The 22,098-nt window shown below is 39.8% G+C and overlaps 1 protein-coding gene across 1 annotated transcript; it reads right to left on the bottom strand.

The window, feature by feature from the left end:
* Positions 1–1,910: 1,910 nt before the first annotated feature.
* On the bottom strand, positions 1,911–21,763 carry LOC114630077 (zinc finger protein 54-like). The gene is given in 7 exon segments (XM_028778152.1): positions 1,911–4,543; positions 6,669–6,795; positions 8,539–8,610; positions 8,612–8,631; positions 12,894–12,983; positions 14,489–14,561; positions 21,716–21,763. Coding segments are annotated over 7 exon segments (2,448 nt in total). The 3' UTR covers positions 1,911–2,525.
* Between the last annotated feature and the right edge of the window lie 335 nt (positions 21,764–22,098).

Below are 22,098 nucleotides of genomic sequence, written 5' to 3' on the forward strand. Positions count from 1 at the left end.
ACTCACAACTGTTCAGAAGATTCTAAGAACAAGCAACCATGTAAGAATCGGGTGATTACCATCTCATAATGGTTGATGGAGGGTCCCTGAGTCTCTTTCACCTCCTTGAGAGTGGACAGGCTGTTAATGGCAGCGATATGATTTTAATTTAGAATATTGGTTAATAGAGGAAACTCGAATGGCCAAGAAGCACCTAAAGAAATGTTCAGTATCCTTAGTCATCAGGGAAATGCAAATCAAAACAACCCTGAGATTCCATCTCACACCAGTCAGAATGGCTAAGATTAAAAACTCATGTGATAGCAGACGCTGTCGAGGGTGAGGAGAAAGAGGAACACTCCTCCATTGTTGGTGGGACTGCAAGATGGTACAACCACTCTGGAAATCAGTCTGGCAGTTCCTCAGAAAATTGGACATAGCATTACCTGAGGATCCAGTTATACCACTCCTGGGCATATACCCAGAAGATGCTCTAACATATAACAAGGACATATGCTCACTATGTTCATAGCAGCCTTATTTATAATAGCCAGGAGCTGGAAAGAACCCAGATGTCCTTCAACTGAGGAATGGATTCAAAAAATGTGGTACATTTACACAATGGAGTATTACTCAGCTATTAAAAACAATGAATTCGAGAAATTCTTAGGTAAATGGATGGAACTAGAAAATATCATCCTGAGTGAGGTAAGCCAATCACAAAAGAATACACATGGTATTCAGTCACTAATCATTGGATATTAGCCCAGAACCTTGAAATACCCAAGATTCAACTCACAGGCCACATGAAGCTCATGAAGAAGGAAGACCAAGTGGGGGTGCTTTGGTCCTTTTTAGAAGAAGTAACAAAATACTCAAGGGAGCAAACATGGAGACAAAGTGAGGGACAGAAACTGAAGGAGGGGCCATTTGAAGACCTTTCCACCTGAGTGTCCATCCCATGTGCAGTCACCAAAGGTAGATGCTGATGTGGAAGTCAGGAAGTACATGCCGATATGGATGTCTCCTCAGAGGCCTTCAAGAGTCTGACATATTCAGAGGCAGATGCTCACAACTAACCATTGAACTGATCATGGGGTTCTCAATGGAGGAGTTAGAGTGAGGACTGAAGGAGCTGAAAGGGTTTGTGGCCCCATGAGGAGAGCAACAATACCAATCAACCAGAGCTCCCAGGGTCTAAACCACCATTCTGGGAGCACTTAGGGAGGGATCCATGGCTCCAGCTGTATATGTAAGGATGTAGAGTCCTGAAAGGCATAGGTGGGAGAAGAGATCCTTGGTCTCATGAAGGCTGCATGCCCCAGTGGGTGGGAATTTGAGGGTGGGGAGGTGGGAGTGGGGGTGGGTGGGTAGGGGCACATCCGCAGAGAAGGAGGAGGGGTGAGGGGAGGGGGGTTCCTGGTGGTGGGGGGAATGGGGTAAGGGGATAACATATGAAATGTAAATAAAACATCCAAGAAAAAAAAGAAAAAAAGAATATTGGTTAATACTTCCCAACTTTTCTTCAGTAGTGTAAAATGAATTTCTGAGTGCCCTCAGAGATTTTTCTTGAGACAGTGATCTTAAACTCAGATCCACTTGCTTCTACCTCCAGGGTGCTGGGAGTAAAGGCCTGCACAACCAAGCACAGTACCCTTGCCAATTTCTGATTTGTGTGTGAGCATGCCTGTGATGTTACATGCACAGATTATATATCTCTTTATAGTTTCTTACCTTCCTGCTATTTGTAATGCTTGACTCTAGTATAAAGATTTTGAAGGTGAATCAAAGATGAGACTTTATTAGAGTTTTGTGTGTGTTTTCTCCCACGATGAATTTACTCTATGTCAGCAATTTCAGTACTAGGTAAAAGCTTTGGCATATTCAATATATTTAGGGGATGGAATTCCCAATGACAAGCAAGACATGGAGACTATATATGGTATAACTTTATATGGTTTCTCAGAAATATGAACTTTGTGATGCACAGCACAATTAGAGGTCTTTGTCACATTTTTAGGACAACCTTGAATTCACAGATATCTTCTTGCCTTTGTTGAGTGCTGGGATTAAATGGTATTCACAAACTTGAATGGAATTAAGAATTTCATTATGAATTTTTGGATGATAAACAAGATGTTTTAATTGCCACTCTGCCCAGGGGATAGAGAGATAGCTTAGTAGATAAAAGCAAGGGCTGCTCTTTTAGAGAATTGGGATCAATTCCCAATACACACATACACACAACTTTAACTCCAGCTTCAGGGGATCTCTTGCCAGATTCTAGTTTCCATGGGCATTACGCACACGTGTAGTGCAGTGATAAAAGCACAAAAGCACCTATGTACTCATACACAAACACACACAAAGGAAGAGGGAGGGGGAGAGAGAACTTTTCACACAATAACATTTGCAAAATTTTAACTTAAATTCTGTGATATTTTCTAAGATTTAAAACTTCATTAAAAAGCTTTCAGAAGTTTCTCATCCTTATGTTTCTATTACATATGTTAGGGTGTGTAAGCCAAGATAATACTGGATAACTGCTATGTCACATGATTTACATTGATATGCCTCTCTCCAGTATGAATTCTCTGATGTCGTCTAAGATTTGAAAGGTGGATAAAGGATTTGTCACAGTCTTTGCACTTGTAAGGTTTCTCTCCAGTATGAATTTTCTGATGGGCTCTAAGATAGGAGCATCTAGTAAAAGATTTGTCACATTCTGTACATCTATAAGGTTTCTCTCCAGTGTGAACTCTCTGATGTGCTCTAAGATTTGAGTTATGAGTAAAAGTCTTGTCACATTCCATACATTTGTAAGGTTTCTCTCCAGTATGAAGTTTCTGATGTCTTCGGAGATTTGAAATCTGATTAAACGATATGTCACAGTCTCTGCATTTGTAAGGTTTCTCTCCAGTATGAATTTTCTGATGTATTCTAAGACTAGAAATCCGGAGAAAGGATATATCACAGTCTCTGCATTTGTAAGGTTTTTCTCCAGTATGAATTTTCTGATGTGCTCTAAGGTATGAGCACCGAGTAAAAGTTTTGTCACATTCCTTACAACTGTAAGGTCTCTCTCCAGTATGAACTCTCTGATGTGTTCTAAGATGTGAGTCCTGAGTAAAAGATTTGTCACATTCCCTACATTTGTAAGGTTTCTCTCCTGTATGAATTTTCTGATGTGTTCTAAGAGTTGAGCATGTAGTAAAAGATTTGCCACATTCTTTACATTCATAAGGTCTCTCTCCAGTATGAACTCTGAGATGACATCTGAGATATGAATGCTGGGTAAAAGATTTGTCACATTGTAAACATTTGTAAGTTTTTTCTCCAGTATGAATTTTCTGATGTTCTCTAAGAGTTGAGCACTCAGTAAAAGTTTTATTACAATCCTTACATCTGTAAGGTCTCTCTCCAGTATGAACACTCTGATGTCTTCTAAGATGTGAGCTATGAGTAAAGGACTTGTCACATTCTCTACATTTAAAAGGTTTCTCTCCAGTATGAATTTTCTGATGTGTCTTAAGAGTTGAACTCACAGTAAAGGATTTGTCACATACCTCACATTTGTAAGGCTTTTCACCAGTATGGATTCTGTAATGCCTTTTAAGATGTGATAATTCAATAAAGGACTTACCACATTCTTTGCATTCATAATAAATCTCTGGAGAATGAGTTTTCTGATGCCATTTTAATGATGCATAGTGGGTAAAAGATCTGTCACACTCATTGCATTTGTAAGGCTTCTCTCCAGTATGGAGTCTGTAATGTTTTCTAAAGTGTGAAAGCTGATGAAATTCCCTGCCACATTCTGGGCAACTACAGTGTTCCTCCGAAGTATGGATTTTCTGGTGTGTCCTAAGACTGGAAGAGTGGGCAAAGGATTTGTCACATTGCTTACATTTGTAAGGTCTCTCTCCAGTATGCATTTTCTGATGGCTTTTAAGTACAGAGATTTGACGGAATGACTTTCCACAGTCTTTGCATTTGTAAGGTTTCTCCCCAGTATGAAGTCTTTGATGTATTTTAAGATTTGCGCACTGGTTATAGGATTTGTCACAAAGGTTACACTTGTAAGGTTTCTTTCCAGTATGAATTCTTTGGTGCTTAACGAGCCTTGAAGAGGTACTGAAGCATTTCCCACATTTCCCACACTTGTGTGGTTTCTCTTCAAGGCAGATTGTTTGTTGCATGAGACTATTATATGTACAGTTGAAATAGTCATCATACCCTTCTTCTCTGTGATCTTTATTTGCAGTGTAGAGTCTTTCATCTTGAATAAAGCTGGAACACACACTTAAAGATCTCTCCCCGTCTTCAGATTTGCAAGGTTCTTCTCCAGTGTGCACACTCCTGTGTCTGTAGAGGTTTGACGAGTCAACAGAGGCATCCCTGTCCTTACAGCACCTGTAGTTATTAGAGGTTTCTGTAGTGTCACTTCTTTTATAAAGTGCATCATGGGAAGGATCATGAAGCATTTCACCAAGCTCATTATGCTGACAAGACTCCTTTTCAGTCTTCACATGTTGATGGACAGTATCACATATGCAGTAGTTTTCTGAAAATGAGTAAAAGTCAGATTCGTAGGACCTGTTCCATGATCATACATTTAAAAAATTACTGTCTTCATAAAGGTTCTCCCTTAAGATAAGTCAAGCAGCAACTACTTACATGTGTTTCTTTTACTGTAATTCTATATATTCTCACAAACACAGTGTGTCAGCCTTCAAGGGTTTGTGATTTATAATTGCTATCTGATCTTCATGAAAAATGTCTAATGGCTCAAGATGTATTAAATAATTGAGGAATCAATAATTTGGGGATGGAGCTAACTGATTATATTTAGAATACATGTCTCTATATTTAAATATTTTTTTCTCAGAAATTGATAAGGGAGAGTTTTATCCAATCCCAGATTCACAGAATTTATGTGTACAGCAATGAAAAACTGTTGTTCAGGAGACCCAATTCCTTGTAATATTAATGGCTTCCTTAAAAGCATCAAACATTTTTTTTCCCTTCGGCAGGGTTTCCTCTGTGAACTAGCCCTGGCTGGACTGGCTTTGTAGACCAGACTGGCCGCAAATTCATAGCGATCCAACTGCCTCTGCCTCCCAAGTACTGGGATTAAAGTCATATGCCACCACACCCAGCAAAAGGTCTTTTTTTTTTTCCTAAAAAAGACAAACTAGATGTCTCCAAAGCAACAGAAGCAAAGTAACTATTTTGACAAATATCACAGTCTCTTGGATCATTTAAGGCAGGTCTACAAGGGGCAACTATTGCTTATTTCTTTCCTCCACTGTCTGAGCTCCACACACTGCTGTGTTTCCTAACTTTTCTTATACAGTTATTCTCACGTCATCTCTATACATTGACTGCTGAGATCATTTACCAGAAAGGTGCCTGTGTATCCTTCACTGAGAAGAAAATGAAGGATGTAATATGAATACCTACATATAAGGAAGGCAATTACAGAACAACGCTGCTTCATGGACTCACATTAGACTTATAGTTTGAACAATTATACCAATTGCATGGTCAGCAGAGTTAAATAAAAATTGCATTTTATACTAGTATTACCTCACCATAATTCAGGTGCAATAAGGCACAGCATCTTCTCTTTTTTTCATTTTAATGTTTTTATTGAAATAAAAATGTAAAGGTCAACAATAATATCATTTGTTAGAACAAAACATGGTAATGTATAACTAGAACCCCAGTCCTTGGGAAGCTGGATTGTGAGGTTTGAACATTTGTGGACAGCCTGGGTCACATAAAGAAGTCAAGACCAACATGGGATAGAGAGGTCTTATCTCAAAGGAAAACAAAACAAAACAAAAACCAAAGTACCACTTGGGTTGAGCAATCACCCAGATAGATGTCATATGGGTTACTGATCACTATGAAATAGTATTAAATAGGCTAGAGTGGTTTGTCAGTGAGTCCAGGGATCCATGTCTTCTAATAGTTACAAATGGTAAGATGCATTCTGGGGCCAGGACATTATACTAGGCTAAAAATCATTTCAAGTGGAAGTGAATATAACAAAGCATTTTCAGCTCTTGCTTTCGCTCTCACGTTAATCCTTCACTCTTGCCTGCTTACTCACTAGCTCACCCTATTTGTGGCTGATTTCTCCTCTCCACATTCCAGGGCAATCTAATTTTTTCCAGACAGGTGACCAGGCTTACCTTGCATACAGTAATCCAAGTGTTCTGGGAGGTAGCCCATGACCCATGCTAGAAATTTTAAGAAAGAATACAGGCGTCTAACATAGTGCTCTGCTCAGAACATGAAGAGAATACAAAGGAAAGGAATCTAGGAATGCATTCCCAATTGCTATTTCCTGTCAGAATCTTCAGCACGTTAAGGGAGAATCTTTAATCCACGTATGTTGAGGTTTTTTTTTCTCACAATTAAAACCATGCAATTACAATGATGGGCATGGAACTGTAAGACATGGGGATAAATATATGACACAGAAACAAAATGAAGGGTGCATGACACCTCTAAATTTGAAAATGGAAAGAAAAAAAAAACACCATGAAAAAGTTCCTTTCTATATCAAACTTTCCCTATTCTCACGTTGTTTTCAAAAAACTTAACAGAGTTTACTACCATAAAGTCTATATATAGAAAGGAGGAGGTGGAAGTTCTATCTACAAGCAAAGTGTTCTTACCAACAGAAACCAGGTTGCTGTAATTCTCCAACATCACATCAATGTACAAAGCCCTCTGAGCAGAGTCCAGGCATTCCCATTCCTCCTGAGGGAAATCCACAGCTACATCCCCAAATGTCAACAGACGCTGAAACATAAATGCACAGTATGACACATGATGCTAGGCACAGTGCTTTTCTGTAAATAAGGAGCTGGGATGTAGATGAATGAAGACCATTACTCAGTGAGATGATTTCTCATGTACTCACACTCTGTAATGAATGCTCTACCTCTGTGAAAACAGGATGACACAATAGTCTCACAAGCATGTCCATGAAACAGGACACACATTTGAGGTCTGGACATGATTACCTATCTGTTATGGACACTTTATGTCCCTTAGAATGAGAGTGCACATGCTTCAGAAGGACGATTCATGATGAGGACATGTGCTTTAAAACTCTATACCTGATAATCAGCTAAACTACTGACACTGAATGAATCCTGACTGTACTTGGGCCTTATCGAGCAGGACAGGAACTAACACCAAATATGCAGATGGGATGACATGAATATAGTTTCTGTCCATCAAGGGAACAATCATCTCGTCACACAGACACCCACATAAGGGAAGAAAATCTGTACTAGTGACACTCTTGATAGGGGCTCATATCTAGAATTTTCCAAGAATTACAGAAGTTAAACACCAAGGTAATAAAACTCCAAATCAATAATGGGCAAAGGATGTGAATAGACACCTTGAGAAGACAGAAACCCAAATGGTCAAAAAAAATGGAAAAAGTGTCCAGGATTCCTAAAATGCCATCAGAGAAACACAAAATGAAAGTACTTCAAAATACTGTATCACCACAGGCAGAATGGCTATCATCAATGACTCTGAAAACAAAAGTTAGAGAGGATGTGGAGAGAAACGAAGCCATTTTCACTGTTGTGTGTGTGTGAATGAGTGAGTGTGTGTGTGTGTGTGTGTATGTGTGTGTGTGTAAGAGAAAGAGATACAAATTAATGCACTCAACTGGAAATCATTTTGAAGAGTTTTTTTTTAAAAATAAAGGTAAAATTAATGTGTGGCTCTGCAATTTCATCCCTGGGAACATACCCAGAGAACTCTACACTCCACTCTAGATATATTTACACCCCATGTTTACTGGTGCTATATTCACCATTGCAAAGAACTGTAATCAACCTAATTGTCTATCACCACATGAATGGATAACAAAAATGTTCCACATATAAAATAGAAATTTATTCATGTGAAAAGAAAAATGTAATAGTAATGTGTAGGAAAATAACTGGACTTAGGATGTGTACTATTAAGTGAGGTCATACACTGCCAGAAAGAAAAAACATATCTTCCCTCATATGCAGAATCTACACAATAATATTTGCTTATGGAAACCATGTACATGTGGACACAACAGAACATGGAGAAAAGAGAACAAGAAAGGTTAAATATCAGGGGTTGAGATGGGACTGAGTGCAGGTAATGACCACCAGTCATGAAAAAAGAGATAACGCTAATTGCTTTTCTAGTTCTAATCCACATTTCTTTTGTTTGTTTGTTTGTTTTTTGTAATGTCACATGTTTTTCTGGTTTTTGGTGGTGGATAAGTACATCAAAACATATCAGATATTGAAACTATTAAATCAAATGAGTCTCCAGAGTTTTTGTTCCCAGTGACTAATATAACAATATAAAAGTTCATTTGGCTGTATAGATTTTGGGTGTGATTATCTTCAGTGTGTGATTTTGTTTGTTTGTTTGTTTCCAGTGTGTTTTATAATAAAAAATTATAGAATCAGAAAATTAAAGGCTTGCAATACCTGAAAATATGACATTTCTAGAAAAGAAGTGAACATGACCACTGACCTGGGAGATGTTTACTGGAAAATCATCCATTTCTTTCTGTTTCTCGTCTCTGAGTTTCTCTTTTAGAAATAAATGAATAGGCAGCTTGTGATCCTTTTATATAAGGAGTCAAAAAGAAAAAGAAAAAGAAAAAGCAGAAATCAATACTGAAATCTATTAAAGAATAGTGTTAAACCACATCAAAAGATTCAAATAGCAGAATACTATGAGGTGTCTTATCAATGATCCCTAAACCGGGAAAACATGAGACCGTATCTCAAGCTTGGAGGGAGAGTCACCATCAAGCCTATTGTTGCATCCAGAAAAATAATCTTTTTAAATTGATGGAGAGATATAAGTACATTTCAACACAATTCACTTCACTAAAGCAGCCTAGTACATAATAAATTACAGGAAAATATGCACAAGAGAAATAGATGAATAGCCATGAAAACATGGGAATAATAAATTTTATGTGGAAAATAGATAAATACAGGAGAACTAGGAAGTAATCATCCATAAGCAAGACAGCAAAAATACTAATTCTCACAGAGAAGGAAGAACAGTGCCCATAAACCAACCAACAACAGCATAAATAACAAAAGCACTAGGAATAAAACCCCCATGAACAAAAAATGTAGCCACTGTGGGTATCAATAAGGAGACTCTTCAATTAAATAAACAAATCCTCAAGTTAAATAAATCTAGCCCATGACACGGTTCTTCTACTTCTTTGCATATGCTCAAAGGAATCAATGTCCTACTCCACTGATGTTCACTGCTGCTCTACTCAAAAAAGCTTCAAACAGGGAAATAACATAAATAACCTTCAATGGACAAATGGATAGTGAAAATGTGATGCATATTCACTGTGGAATATTACTGAGCTGTAAAGAAAATTAAAGTCCTGAGTCTTTCAGGTAAATAGATGAACTTATATAAAAGATCATAGTGAGTGGGGTAACCCAGACCCAGAAAGACAGGCACTGCGTGATCTCTCTCATAGGAAGGTCCTAGCTCCAAATCTGCTGATGTGAGTTCACAACCTGGAGTACCTGCAGTAACCAGAAAAGTAAAAACAGATCATGGAGGGATGTGGGGGAATAATAGAGAGGAGAATAACGGGGAACAAGTCATCTAAAGGGGAAAATGGAATAATGGTAGAACAGATTTAATTATGGAGAAGGGACAGATAACGACTTCTGTCTTAGTTTTGGGTTTTACTGCTGTGCCATGACGAATGCAACTCTTAAAAGGACATTTAATAGAGGCTGGCTTACAGGTTCAGAGGTTTAGTCCATTATCATCAAGGTGGGAGTATGGCAGCATCCAGGCAGGCATGATGCAGGAGGAGCTAAGAGTTCTACTCTTCATCTGAAGGCAGCTAGAGAAGACTGGCTTCCAGGCAGCTAGGATGAAGTTTTAAAATCCAAGCTTACAGTGGCACACCTACTCCAACAAAGCCACACCTACTCCAACAAGGCCACACCTCCAAAAAGTGCCACTCCCTGGGCCAACCATAGAGAAACAATCACAAACCAGAAGAAGGACAATTAAAAAAAAAAAAGAGTAAAGATGTCTAAAAAGTCATAAGGAATCATACTATTACCCACCCATCAATAATGCCTATAAGTCTGTGGGTACATATATACTTAGAATATAAATGAAAATTTCTCATCTAGGCTGATAATACTCCTCACAAGGGCCATAGATTTTCTAACAAAACCAACATCAGGCACGAGAAGCTTGCTTTGAAGTTGTAGGTAATACCTGTCCAAGAGACTGCCAATATATTTATTATAGGCTACTGCTGTTGCCTCCTAAAGGTATAAGGTGATTCCCTATTGTTGAAGATGCCTTGCACTTCAGAAACAGAACCTCAACATGGATTTGATCTTAAAGCATCCTCCCTGGGAAGTGGTTTTAATGGTATAAGAAAGCAACATGCAAGCTTCCAAAGGAGGGAGCCAACCAAGCGTCCTACCAGCTATGACACCTATGAAGCACAAGAATGATCTGCACTGCACAATAGCCCTAAGGGTCCAAGAGTGGCACACATACCTTGGTGGCAACCAACAGCTTCTAATTGGAATTAAGACCGCAACAACAGGGAAATCACAGGTGGTACTGGAAACCTAGCCATGATGCCCAGGGCTAATGATGTCATGGATCTTGGAGAAGAACATACAAATACTAGTTTACTAAAGCAGCATAATCCCAAACAGCATTCTAAATATTTATCCTACTTCACCCAAATAAATGTAATCCTCACTCTCATTAAGAAAAGTTCTTTTATAACATCTGAAATGCAAATAAATAAAATATCCAATAAAGAAGGCAAATGGGAAAAAAGAAAAGTTCTTTTAGTAAGACATGAAGAGCATTACAGAAAACCACTATCAGTCAAAATGCAGAGTTGTGATGCTCAGTTCAACTGACACATAAAAGGAGCACAACTTCTGCACTAAGGCTCAGGCATCACTCAGCAAGAGGGGTGGGGATATTGTAAGAGCCAGAAGAATACAGGTATGCTGTGACAGTGTGTCTCCTAGAAATTTCAGAGAAGCAGCTACTTATATAAAATCATACAAATGTAGCTGCCGAAACATGAGCTGAACAAGGATAATATCAAGAGATATGCTAACATGGAAGGGAGAAAGCTCACTAGAGCTCAGCATTAGTCAAGCACTAATGAATTCTAGACCTGGAGAAATAGTTTCCAGAGTACAGTACCCCATATGGTTATCCAACACCAAGTGTTCATTCCTGAAAATGCACAGACTGAGTAGGTAGTAATGTTATGTTTAAGGATATATAAAAAAATAATAAAAGAAAAGCTTATTAAAAATAGTAAATGCCTATGTAAAGTCAAACTTTTTGATTATCTAAATTAAAAAAATAAAATTGATCAAAATGGCTTTATATCATTTTCTATAATTGCTACTCACGTAAATAAAATTTAATAGGGGTCCAGGGAGATGGTTTGATGGTTCTGAGCAAATGTTACTCTTTTAAAGACCTTCTAACAAAAAACTAAATATTAAAAATTAGTAAAGACAAATTAAACTTCCCAGAATATACTTCATAGAAATAGTGAAGAAAAGCCTAGAATTTGTACTAATGCCCAAATTTCCTGGGTACAAAATAACCCAGGAAAATGTGACAATGCTTGAGCTACCCTATGTGATTCCAGATCAGCCCAATGGAGAGCAGCTGATCCAGAACCTGCCAACGAGTGTCACCAAATAACACAAACACAGGTTGCAAACTCGATAGCTTCTTCTTGAAATGTAAATAGATAATATTCCATAAGCTAAACATGCAAACAGACAGCAACATTCAAAATATAACACCAGATTAAAAGATATACTTTCTACAAAAGATTTACTTCATATCCAAAGATACAAAATACTGAGAAGGAAGGAATTTTCTTCAAATGCCATGCATCTGGAAAGCAGTGAAGAATGATGATTGTAATTATACCAGTGACAAAAAAATCAAGACAAAAGTATTAAAATACAAAATAAAGACTTTTCACAAATGGTATAATGGTTCATTCTATAGAAAGCCCTTGATCAACATGGGTGCATGTCACAAAACCCAGAGTGTAGACATCTATAGCAGAATACATAAAACAGGTGAAAACTGGCATCTTGCCTCATGTGCTTCTCAAACATGAGGGGACAATCTAGAAGGAGGTTTGTCTTCTCTAAGACTCCAAGTGGTTCCTATTAAACTCCTATTTGCATATTTTACAGAAAGCAATCCTGAAATTACCACGGAACAGCACAGAGCTGGAAAACATGAAGAGAATCACACCTAGAGGTGACCTCACAGTGTGTTACAATTACAGCAATGGAAACCTCTTGGAATTGTCATGACAACAGACAAGAGGAGATATCCCTGGGAAGACAGGATAAGTCTACAAATATAGCTTCTGATTCTTATCAAATATCTGTTGGCATTATTTTCAGGAATGGGGAAATTAACAATAAAATGTAGAAAGTGTGCTAGAATACCCAAAGCTGAAAAATTCTGAAACCAATAAATAAACCTAGATGTATTAATTTTCATCATTTTATAGTACATGAAAATCACTGAAATGAAAACCATTTAATATTGGCATGTAGACCTGACCAGTGATGTGCATGGAATAAGGACAAATCACTCACATGCATAGTCAAATAAATTTTATTTGCCTCCTAGTATTCACTTGGTGTGTAGAAAGAAGTGTAGGACATTCCTGAGGAGATTTTTCTCAGTGGAAGTCTCCAGAATAATTTCTAGTGAAACAGAATGTGGGAAAACTGATTTCATGTCCCACTTCCACAGTCACTTGAACCCCTTGTCATCCCTTCACCAATCCTCCAACATACCTGGGTCCTTAGCCACTTTCTCCTGTCTCTCCACCGTCTAGGGTTCTTTGTTGTGCTTCACAGGTGAGCAGGTCTGGGTATCAGTGAGCCCTGCACATGAGAAAGAGATTCTTTAGCAAGCACCTTCATTTCTAGCACAGTACTGTGCTCAGGAGATAAGAAGATTCTACAGTGATACCCCAATTCTCATGAAGTGTCAGAATACTGAAAATGTTTAGGAAGCATTTTCAGTTAGCATAACGTGAACCTCACTTCCAATCACAGCTCAGTCAAGTCTCAGGGGCAGAAATGGAACTGAATGAATGGGATAAGAATATTATACATTAGTGAGATTCCGAATTTATTATGTCCTAAAAGGATGAAAGCCTTACACTCTCAAAAAACTCACACTTGCAAAATAACTTGCCTCTTCCTGAGAAGGAGCAATGGAGACTGGAAGCAAACTCTTCTCACCCACACAAACTAGAGTGCTGTATGTAATTCTGCAACATCCAGTCTCTGTACAAAGCCTTCCCAGCAGGGTCCTGACATTGCCTGTCCTTCTGGAAGAAGTCCACAGTCACACCAGTGACTGTGAACTGACTACAAAATACAAAACAGCAGTTTGAGTCTTTGTCGTGGTGCACACCTTTAATCCCAAATGCAGGGATTAAAGGCGTATGCCAATGTCACCTCGCTTATAATGCCCTACTGTGAAAATACTGTGACCTATACCCTCAAATAGCATACTGTGCTTTGCCCAGTTCTAGGAACTAAGCACAACAACACGTTTCTCTTTTCTTTCTGCCTTTTTGTTGTGGTTGTGGTTGTGGTTGTTGTGGTTGTTGAGACAGGAACTCATCTTGTAGCTCTGGCTATCCTGACCTCACCATGTAGACCAGTTTGGTCTCCAACTCTTTGGTCTACCTGCTTCTGCCCTCCCTCTCCCATGTTGGGATTAAAGGTATGTACCACCAAGCCTGGTGTATTTACATTAGAATGCTGCATTGACATCACAGAGTGCATGCCTCAGATGAAAACCTAATGGTGGATAAAGAGTTTACTTTTAAATATTAATGTTCAAAACCATATCTATGAAACCACAAAATATATATACTTTCTGATTCAATTACATTTGCACCCACTCCTTTTTCATGACTAATATCTAAACGCTCTCCTGGGATGCCAAGTCACCAAGTATGTCCACGGGTATAACAAGGGAGTTATCGTGGATGAATGTGAATTCCAAGAGCTTTGTCCTTTTCACCTAAACAAAGAGAACTTGTTTGCAAACATCAAAAGACAAATTCAAATATTCTCCTAGAGTACTCTACTCTGAATACTTTGGCAATAAGATGAACAAATCAGGATTATTTCAGTTCATATGAGCTAAAATTTGTTGACAAGGGAAGAAATCCACAGCAATATTTCAGGGCCAGCTTCCTTGTGAACAGCAGAGAAACTGATCACAGCCTGGTCCCCTCCCTCCCGTTTCCCAGCCAGGCAGCTTCTCTGACTAGGGAGGATCCAGAGCCAAAGGGAGGCGGTTCCAGCCGCTGCGCTACTGACTCCCCCAGGATGCTCCGCGCGGCACCCGTGGCTTCCCGGAGTTTTACCTTCCTCGAAGTCCACTGTGTTCTGACCCCAGGTCTGCACCACGCGATTTCTCACGGTGCAGGCCTGCTTGCTCTGGACATGAACAGGTACTTCTGGCTTTGGCTCTCAGTATAACTACCGAGGCCTCACTCAGCCGGTTTCCAGCTTCCGTTCACGTCACTCCCCTAACTCCTCCCACTCTGAACACTTCTACATCCTACACCTCCCTTAACATACAACATCCTCACACCCTCTGTTTCCGGGTGAGTGGCCCCGCCCTGCAGAGACCGATCCCTCCCATTCTGTGTCACCCTGCTTTCTACACAGCTCCAGATGTCAGGCTGAACAGCCTCTGCACATGCTTGCTGCCAGCCTAGACCAGAAGTGGATCTGTTAGGACGCTGCACCCAGTATTTGACACACAGAGTTCTGAACCCTTCAGATCCACAATAGCTTAACACCTCGACTTGACAACCAGCCTGTGGACTACATACTTCATACCAAACAGCAACAGGCTGTCCCATCCCAACACACAAACATGAGAAGCCAAAATCCTGCAATTCTGACTTGAGGAGAGACATTTAAAGAACTTGGGTTTTGAAATAATTAAGTGTCTAAAGAAGTCAGAGATCCGGCTTTTGCTAACAGCTAAGGGCAGAATTCACCCCGCAGTGTACTGCTTTCACCACAAGATGGTAGTCTTGTTAGCTTACTAACTCAGAAAGGCGTTAGTCTTCTATGCCTCATGCTAAAGGTGCTTTGAGAGAAAACATAGAATTTCTTCCTTCTTTTCTTTTTTTAATGGAGTGATGAATGCAGAGACTCTTGATTGTCCCAGATACAGAAAATAAGTAAGGTCTTAAAAAGTCAACTACACCATCCATCTCTAGCTCTGGGAACACCAAGGAAGAAGAGGTGGTTAGGCAATAAGAAGGGGAAGAGGAGGGGAAAGGCTAAGACACACCATTCTCTAGACTCCAAACAACTATTGTAATCAGTAAGCAACAGCAGCTGTCTTTACCTGCTCTAGCCTCACACAAGACCACAGTCAGTCTAGGAAAGGGAACAGCTCACTTTATCTCTCAGACGTTGGCTGTGGATAGTTTGTAGAAGAATCACTGCTTTAGTTGTTACCCTGTGCTGAGCAAATCAGGCTCTAGCATATAGCTGCAAACCCACAGTCTCACAAAGGCTCTGGGTCATCTCAGTGGGTCCCAGGCGATACGAATAGAGATGAACACAGTAGAGTGCCTGTTGGAATTGTGGGCCAGAGCCGTGGAGAGGTAAGAGGTATTTGATGTGAGCACATAAGTGCACACACATTCTGTGTAATATATACATGTTATGTGAGTGTGAAATAGCTAATAATAGAAAGATTGGGATGATTCATTCATTCATTCAAGACAAGATTTCGACATGTAACTTGTTTTTAAAGACAATTGCTTAAATGTCCACATCAGTCTGTAATTTATTGCTTGGTAACATCAGTATCTCATGAGATTTTTTTCTTTTTCTTTTTCTTTTTCTTTCCTTTCTTTCTTTGTTGTTGTTGTTGCTATTGTTGTTGTTTTGTGAGACAGGCTGGCCTTGAATTCACTGAGATGAGCCTACTCTGGTTCTAGCATGCTAGGGTTAAAGACATGTGCCACCATGGTGGGCTCATTATCTGCTTTAGAATGAGCTAATATCAAGAGTCAGGAATTGCCATTAGTCTCCCTGTGGGAGCCCCACATTTTATGGAGACTTTGGTGGCTCACTGTAACTATTGGCTACAGGAGTGGCAGGAGTTCTCTGGACTCACAGCACAGCAGGGGCATTTAGCGCCACACCTCCCATCCCCCACCCCGACTAAGCTAACATCAGTCCCCAGCTTAAAAACAGTTCAGACTGCCTTGGAAGGAGCTGGACTTCAAGCCTGCCATTTGTAGCCCATGGGCTCTGCCGCCCGCCCGGCCTGCTGTTGGCTCCGGGGGCACAGCTGTTTCTTAGCCAGTGATATGAATCTGCAAACCAGCATGCATTCTATGCCTTGCCGGGACCCCTGTCCACATGACTAGGGGAAGAGCCGACATTGGTAAGGAACCATTTCTCCCTGCCTTCCTAGCTGTCATCATGGATTTTTATCTCAAAGGGATAACATGCCTTTTACCCAGAAATCTGAAATCATTTAGGTTAAAGAAAGTTTGTGCCACACGTTGGTTTCTGAAATGTTGTAAATATTAATTGGGGGTTTCTACCTCACCTTAGATCGTTTACTTCCCAAATAAAAGTCACAAAGCCTTTATATTTGTAATAAGCCTTAAAGCATTAGAGCTGGGCAGATATCAGTCCTCTAAGGTATTTTGTTTACTTTCCTGTCAATAACTCTCTGATACAACTTGCCACATTTCTCCTTGGCTGCTCTTATCCAACTGGCCAGCCATCATGGCCACTGTCTCATTATTCATCTACCACAGGGCATCTTCTCCTCTCTTTACCTCTCTGCTCAGGGTCTCTGTCTCAGACTCTAAGCCTGGGAACTGAACCCTGACTGCCTTCCTTCTGCCCAGCTATATGCTTTTGGCATTTTTATTGAACCAATAGTTTTAAATTAAGGAGCAAGGTTATATAACATTATTTGGTGTATGTATCTCTTAATCCCTGGGGGCAACCAGACCTTGGGGCAAGTATTTAGCATTACAGTACATACCAACAGACCAAACCTCAGCATCAAAGAATATATTCAAAATATTCACAAGAAGTATTGCTTTTTTTATGTCAAGAAGTTTTAAATGTTAAGTTGCTTTGCTGTTAATGCTTTGAAGTTCTGATAGAATCCTGTCAAGGTCTTGCAGGTGTTTTCAGAGTTGCACTGTATAGTTGCTTCAGTGACATTCCTACCTGTAGTTTATTTTATATTACTTATTTCATGTTGTTTACTGCATATGTTATATGCACCTGGATACTCATTTATTTCAATTAGAATTTACAATTTAGCATAATAGAAGTCTTTAATGTCAGCAGACGTAAGATCCACTTCTTAACTCACTCCTATCAAGTAGGTTGTGCCTTTACCTTGGGCAACTGTCAAGACATTACAAGTTGAAAGTGGTGGTGCACTCCTACAATCTCAGGACTCAGGAGGCAGAGCCAAGCAGGTTTCTGTGAAGTCAGAGTCAGCCTGATCTACAGAGTAAGTTCCAGGTCAGCCAAGGTTACACAGAGAAACCCTATCTCTGAAAACAAACAAACAAAGACATCAGAAAAGTAATATATATAGTAGGGCAAGGCCATGCAAGCTGTCAAACCCAAAACTCAGGAGGCAAAAGTAAGGGTAACTCTGTGTTCAAGGCCAATCTGGTATACATAGAATCTACATCAGCTGGTAATACACAGAGAGACCCTGTCTCAAAATAAAGAAAATTCCTCCCTAAGGAATAGCTTTTATGATACCAGAATCAGCATCCAAGCTTCCTGTTAAGGTCTAGATAAAATATTAAGACCTAGATGGAATGTTAAGGCCTAGGTAACCTGGATAGCTGTGATTATATGTGGGACTGTGGAAATCCTGGGGTGTTTGGCCACGCCCCCAGTGCCCAGAGACCTGACACGCGGTACATAAGGCCCAGGTGGGGGTTGGGGGGAGGAACAGGTCTCTGCCTCAAGATTTACCTAAAGGCCCTGGCCCCGCCCCTCTCCGACTTCCAATATAAACAAGCCCCTTTGGGTATTTTGTAGGAGAGCACTCCACCATTCAAACTCATCGCCATGTCAATTAATCTGTACGCCTTCAACTCCACATGTCTCTTAGAACTCTGGACTCATTGTGTAAGTGGAAAACTCACGCGGGGGTGGGGAGACAAGGCTTGTCTGCCCTTCCCTGTGCTCTCTGCGCTCTAGCGGCCCACGGAGTTCCCTCTCTACAGCAGCGGTCCGTGCACTGCCTTCGTCCCAGTTCGTCAGTAGAACTGTTTTGTATAATTACCCATAGTAGGCTTGGACCCAAGCCCACGACCCAACAACACTTTCCGCTCCTGTTATAAGTTTTTATGGTAATAAGCTGCCCCTGGGATGGGCCTCTACATAAGAGAGACATCTGCACCAGTATAAGAAATTATTTGAAATAAGACTTCCATTTTGAGTAGTGGTCCAGTAAAGTTTAAGTTCCCAAGACCTCCCTGGGAACTAACATCCTACTTGGCAGAAAGAGACATGTAAGTAGGTAACTGACATCCTGGTTGGCAAGTTAAGACATGAATGTTAGACAAGTTCCATCCTGGTAGCCAAGTGAAGACATGACTATTAGTCAAGGGAAGTCCCCTGTCACCAATGGAATACCCCAACCAATGGAAGTAGGATAAATATACAACAAAGACATGTTCCTAAGGAAATCACTGTGCCCCTAAATCCTGATTGGGGAAATAACTTGGCACAGATGGACTTAGGGACTTAAAAATCCTGTAGAATCTTAATTCAATGTCATGATTCATGTCCCAGATCGGGACTATGGCTCTGGTCTACCTGTCCTGGGGTGTATGCTTGATAAACTATCCGTGTCTGGCTTAGATCAGTGTGTGTATGGTTTGTGAGGCAATTCTTGGACACCAACACTTACAAAAGAGGAATCTAACGGACAGTCCTACACATCTATGATGCTTATGAACCACATCAATGCTCATCTTGGCAGGACAACTCCAAGGGTGCAAGCTCACCTTGGTGGTAGCCAATAGTTCTCTAGTTGGACTTAAGACACTCTTTAAAAAAGGAAACCATGTCTGATACTGAAAACATAGCTACCTACTCAGGGTGGGTGATGTCAGGAATCTTAGAGGAGAGCCAACAATCACCACGTTACTAAATCAGAATAATCTCTGATAGAAAATATCTAAACATTTTTACCCATAACCACAAATAAATGTAATCTTCTTCCCTCATCTGGGAAACTCCTCTTTCAACATAGACCACTACAAAAAATCCACAATTAATCAAAATGTAGGGTTGTAGAGCTCATGCCCATTGGATATATCTACAAAGCACTCATGCACCTAAAGCTCAAGGAAGAATTTGTGAACAATTTGTAAAGAATTATGAAATGAGAAGCCATGAATTTAAAAGAGGGCATGGAAGAATATATGGGAGGATTTGGCAGTAGGAAAAGGAATGGAAACATTTACAATTACAGTTTTATCTCAAAAATGTTAAGGAACAAAAAAATGTAGAAAATAAATGAATGAACAAAAAATTCAAGAAACCCAAAGAAAAATCAAAACAAACAAAAAAGTTTATAAATCTATCAATGAAATGCAGCCATAGATTCCCTTAAGTTACCATACTGCCCTAGCTACAAAGGCCATCATCAGGAACAGAAAAGATAACACTATTCTTGACATAAACATGGGGCACTGAAGTCAAATACTGCTGATGGAGTGAATACTAGAGAATTTGCTTTAAAAATCATATATATATATATATAAATCTGAGTGACACAATTAAAGATCTGATGTCTTAGAGTTTTACTGCTGTAAACAGACACCTTGATAAAGGCAACTTTTATAAGGACAACATTTAATTGGGGCTGGCTTACAGGATCAGAGGTTCAGTCCATTATCATCAAACTGGGAACATGGCAGCATAATGGTACAGGAGGAGCTGAGAGTTCTGCATCTTCATCTGAAGGCTGCTAGCAGAATACTGGCTTCCAGATAGCTAGGATGAGGGTCTTAAAGCCCACGACCACAGTGATATACCTACTCCAACAAGGCCACATCTTCTAATAGTGCCATCCCTGGGTCAATCATAGACAAACCATCACACCTGATGTGTAGCATTATTATTAGGGAAACAAAGACACACCTCTATTTATTACAAATAAGGAACCAATGATAAATCAATGTTGGGAAACAACAAAGTCCAACTTGGTGAGTCAACTTGTTTTCTTTTTAAAGAGTATTTTGTCTACATGTATGTCTATGCACCATGTATGTTCCTGTAGTTCACAGAGGCCAGAAGAGGGCACTGGATACCCTGGGTTGAGATTACAGATTGAGTGCCCATGTGAGGGTGCTGGAAATTCAAAATGAGTCTTTTTTAAGAGCAGACAATGTCCTTAACCACTAAGTCATCTCTAAATCCCAGTCGGCCAATGAGTTTTACTGGTGTGACTGATGGTGTCAGCAGTCCTTACCAATTATGTATGCATGAGGCAAGAGGGCACTAGTGAATCTTGCCAATTTATAGGATCTCCTGAAGGTATTAAGTCAACAATTTCTGAGCTTCATGTGATTCTCTATAGGACTGAATGTATCACCTCCCATTTCTTTATCTCTGCTTTAATAGCCTGTGTTTTAAGGAGCTTCCTCCAAGTTGGAAGGTTTAATCTCAGAGGAAACTGATACACAAAAAACTCTCCCAGGCACGACCTCCAAGGTCTCTCCATCTTTTCCAAAGAGCACTTGCCCATCATGTTCATTGCACCTTTATTCACAGTATCTGGGTAATAAAATCAACTCAGATGTCCATCAAATGACACATGGGTAAATGAAAATATCACACATATCTACAAAGGTGTATTACTCATGTGTAAATAAAATGAATAAATAATGTTGCTCTCCATGCCAGGGCTGTTAATTGGAGGTCTCTGTAGAAGCTATGGGTATCTACTTAGGATTTACTGGTCATAGAGACCCCAGAAGTACCTGCCCCAAAAAGAGGTCATTGCCAGTGCTCCTGCATGGCCTTCCAAAGCACATGGTGTTACTGAAGACACCACTTTGGTTTCAAGATAGACAAAGAGCAGTCTTGAACTTACTAGGAAACTTTCCAATCTGACTAGCTTTTATAGCACTGCAAGGTCTTGTGCAGGCTGCTAGCAGAGAAAGGATGTCACGGTCTTATCCCTGGACCATGCATCCTACAGTACCAAAGTACTAGCCAAGATGTGTGCACTGTGTACTACTGGCACTATTGTGTATGGGCATAAGCAAGCTCATTCTTGAATGGATTTGAGGCCTGCTTCTTAGAGAAATTCATACCAGAATTTAAAAACAAACAAACAAACAATACAAAACAAAGGCTTTGGAAGTATAAATCCAAGGACAGAAACTATTGATGTTTTTGTAATAAACATGTTATTAATTTGCCACCTAAATATTCAGTTTCTAATGATCAGTTTATAAAATAGTGAAATAGTAGGAGGCAGATAATGCAGAGACCCATAACTGTTGAGAAAGTACTAAGAATAAGCAACTGTGAAAGACTGGGGCAATTACCATTTCATCACGGCTCATGGAGTGTTCTAGGGTCTCCATTAATTCCATGAGGGTGTAATTGCTGGTAATGACAGCTATATTATTTAATTTCAGAGTTTGGAACAAATATTTCTTTATCAGTACTTCAAAAGAAATTTCTGCTTACCTATAGGGATTGCATTCTTTGTCTCCCATCTCCGAGACTGTGGTTTCTCTTTGTAATCCTGACTGACTTGTAATTCCTATTGTTGACAAGGCTGGCCTAAAACTTATATGGATGAGCCTACATCTCTGTCTAGATCGTTGGGATGGGAGGGGTGCATCATCACATCCTTTGCCTTTGAGGATTTCTAAGCTGTATATCAGCATTCCAATTATGCCACGTGCACAGCCTATCTCTTGAC

The sequence above is a fragment of the Grammomys surdaster genome, unplaced genomic scaffold, assembly GCF_004785775.1.
Source record: "Grammomys surdaster isolate TR1022 unplaced genomic scaffold, NIH_TR_1.0 327, whole genome shotgun sequence".
Classification (NCBI taxonomy): Eukaryota; Metazoa; Chordata; class Mammalia; order Rodentia; family Muridae; genus Grammomys; species Grammomys surdaster.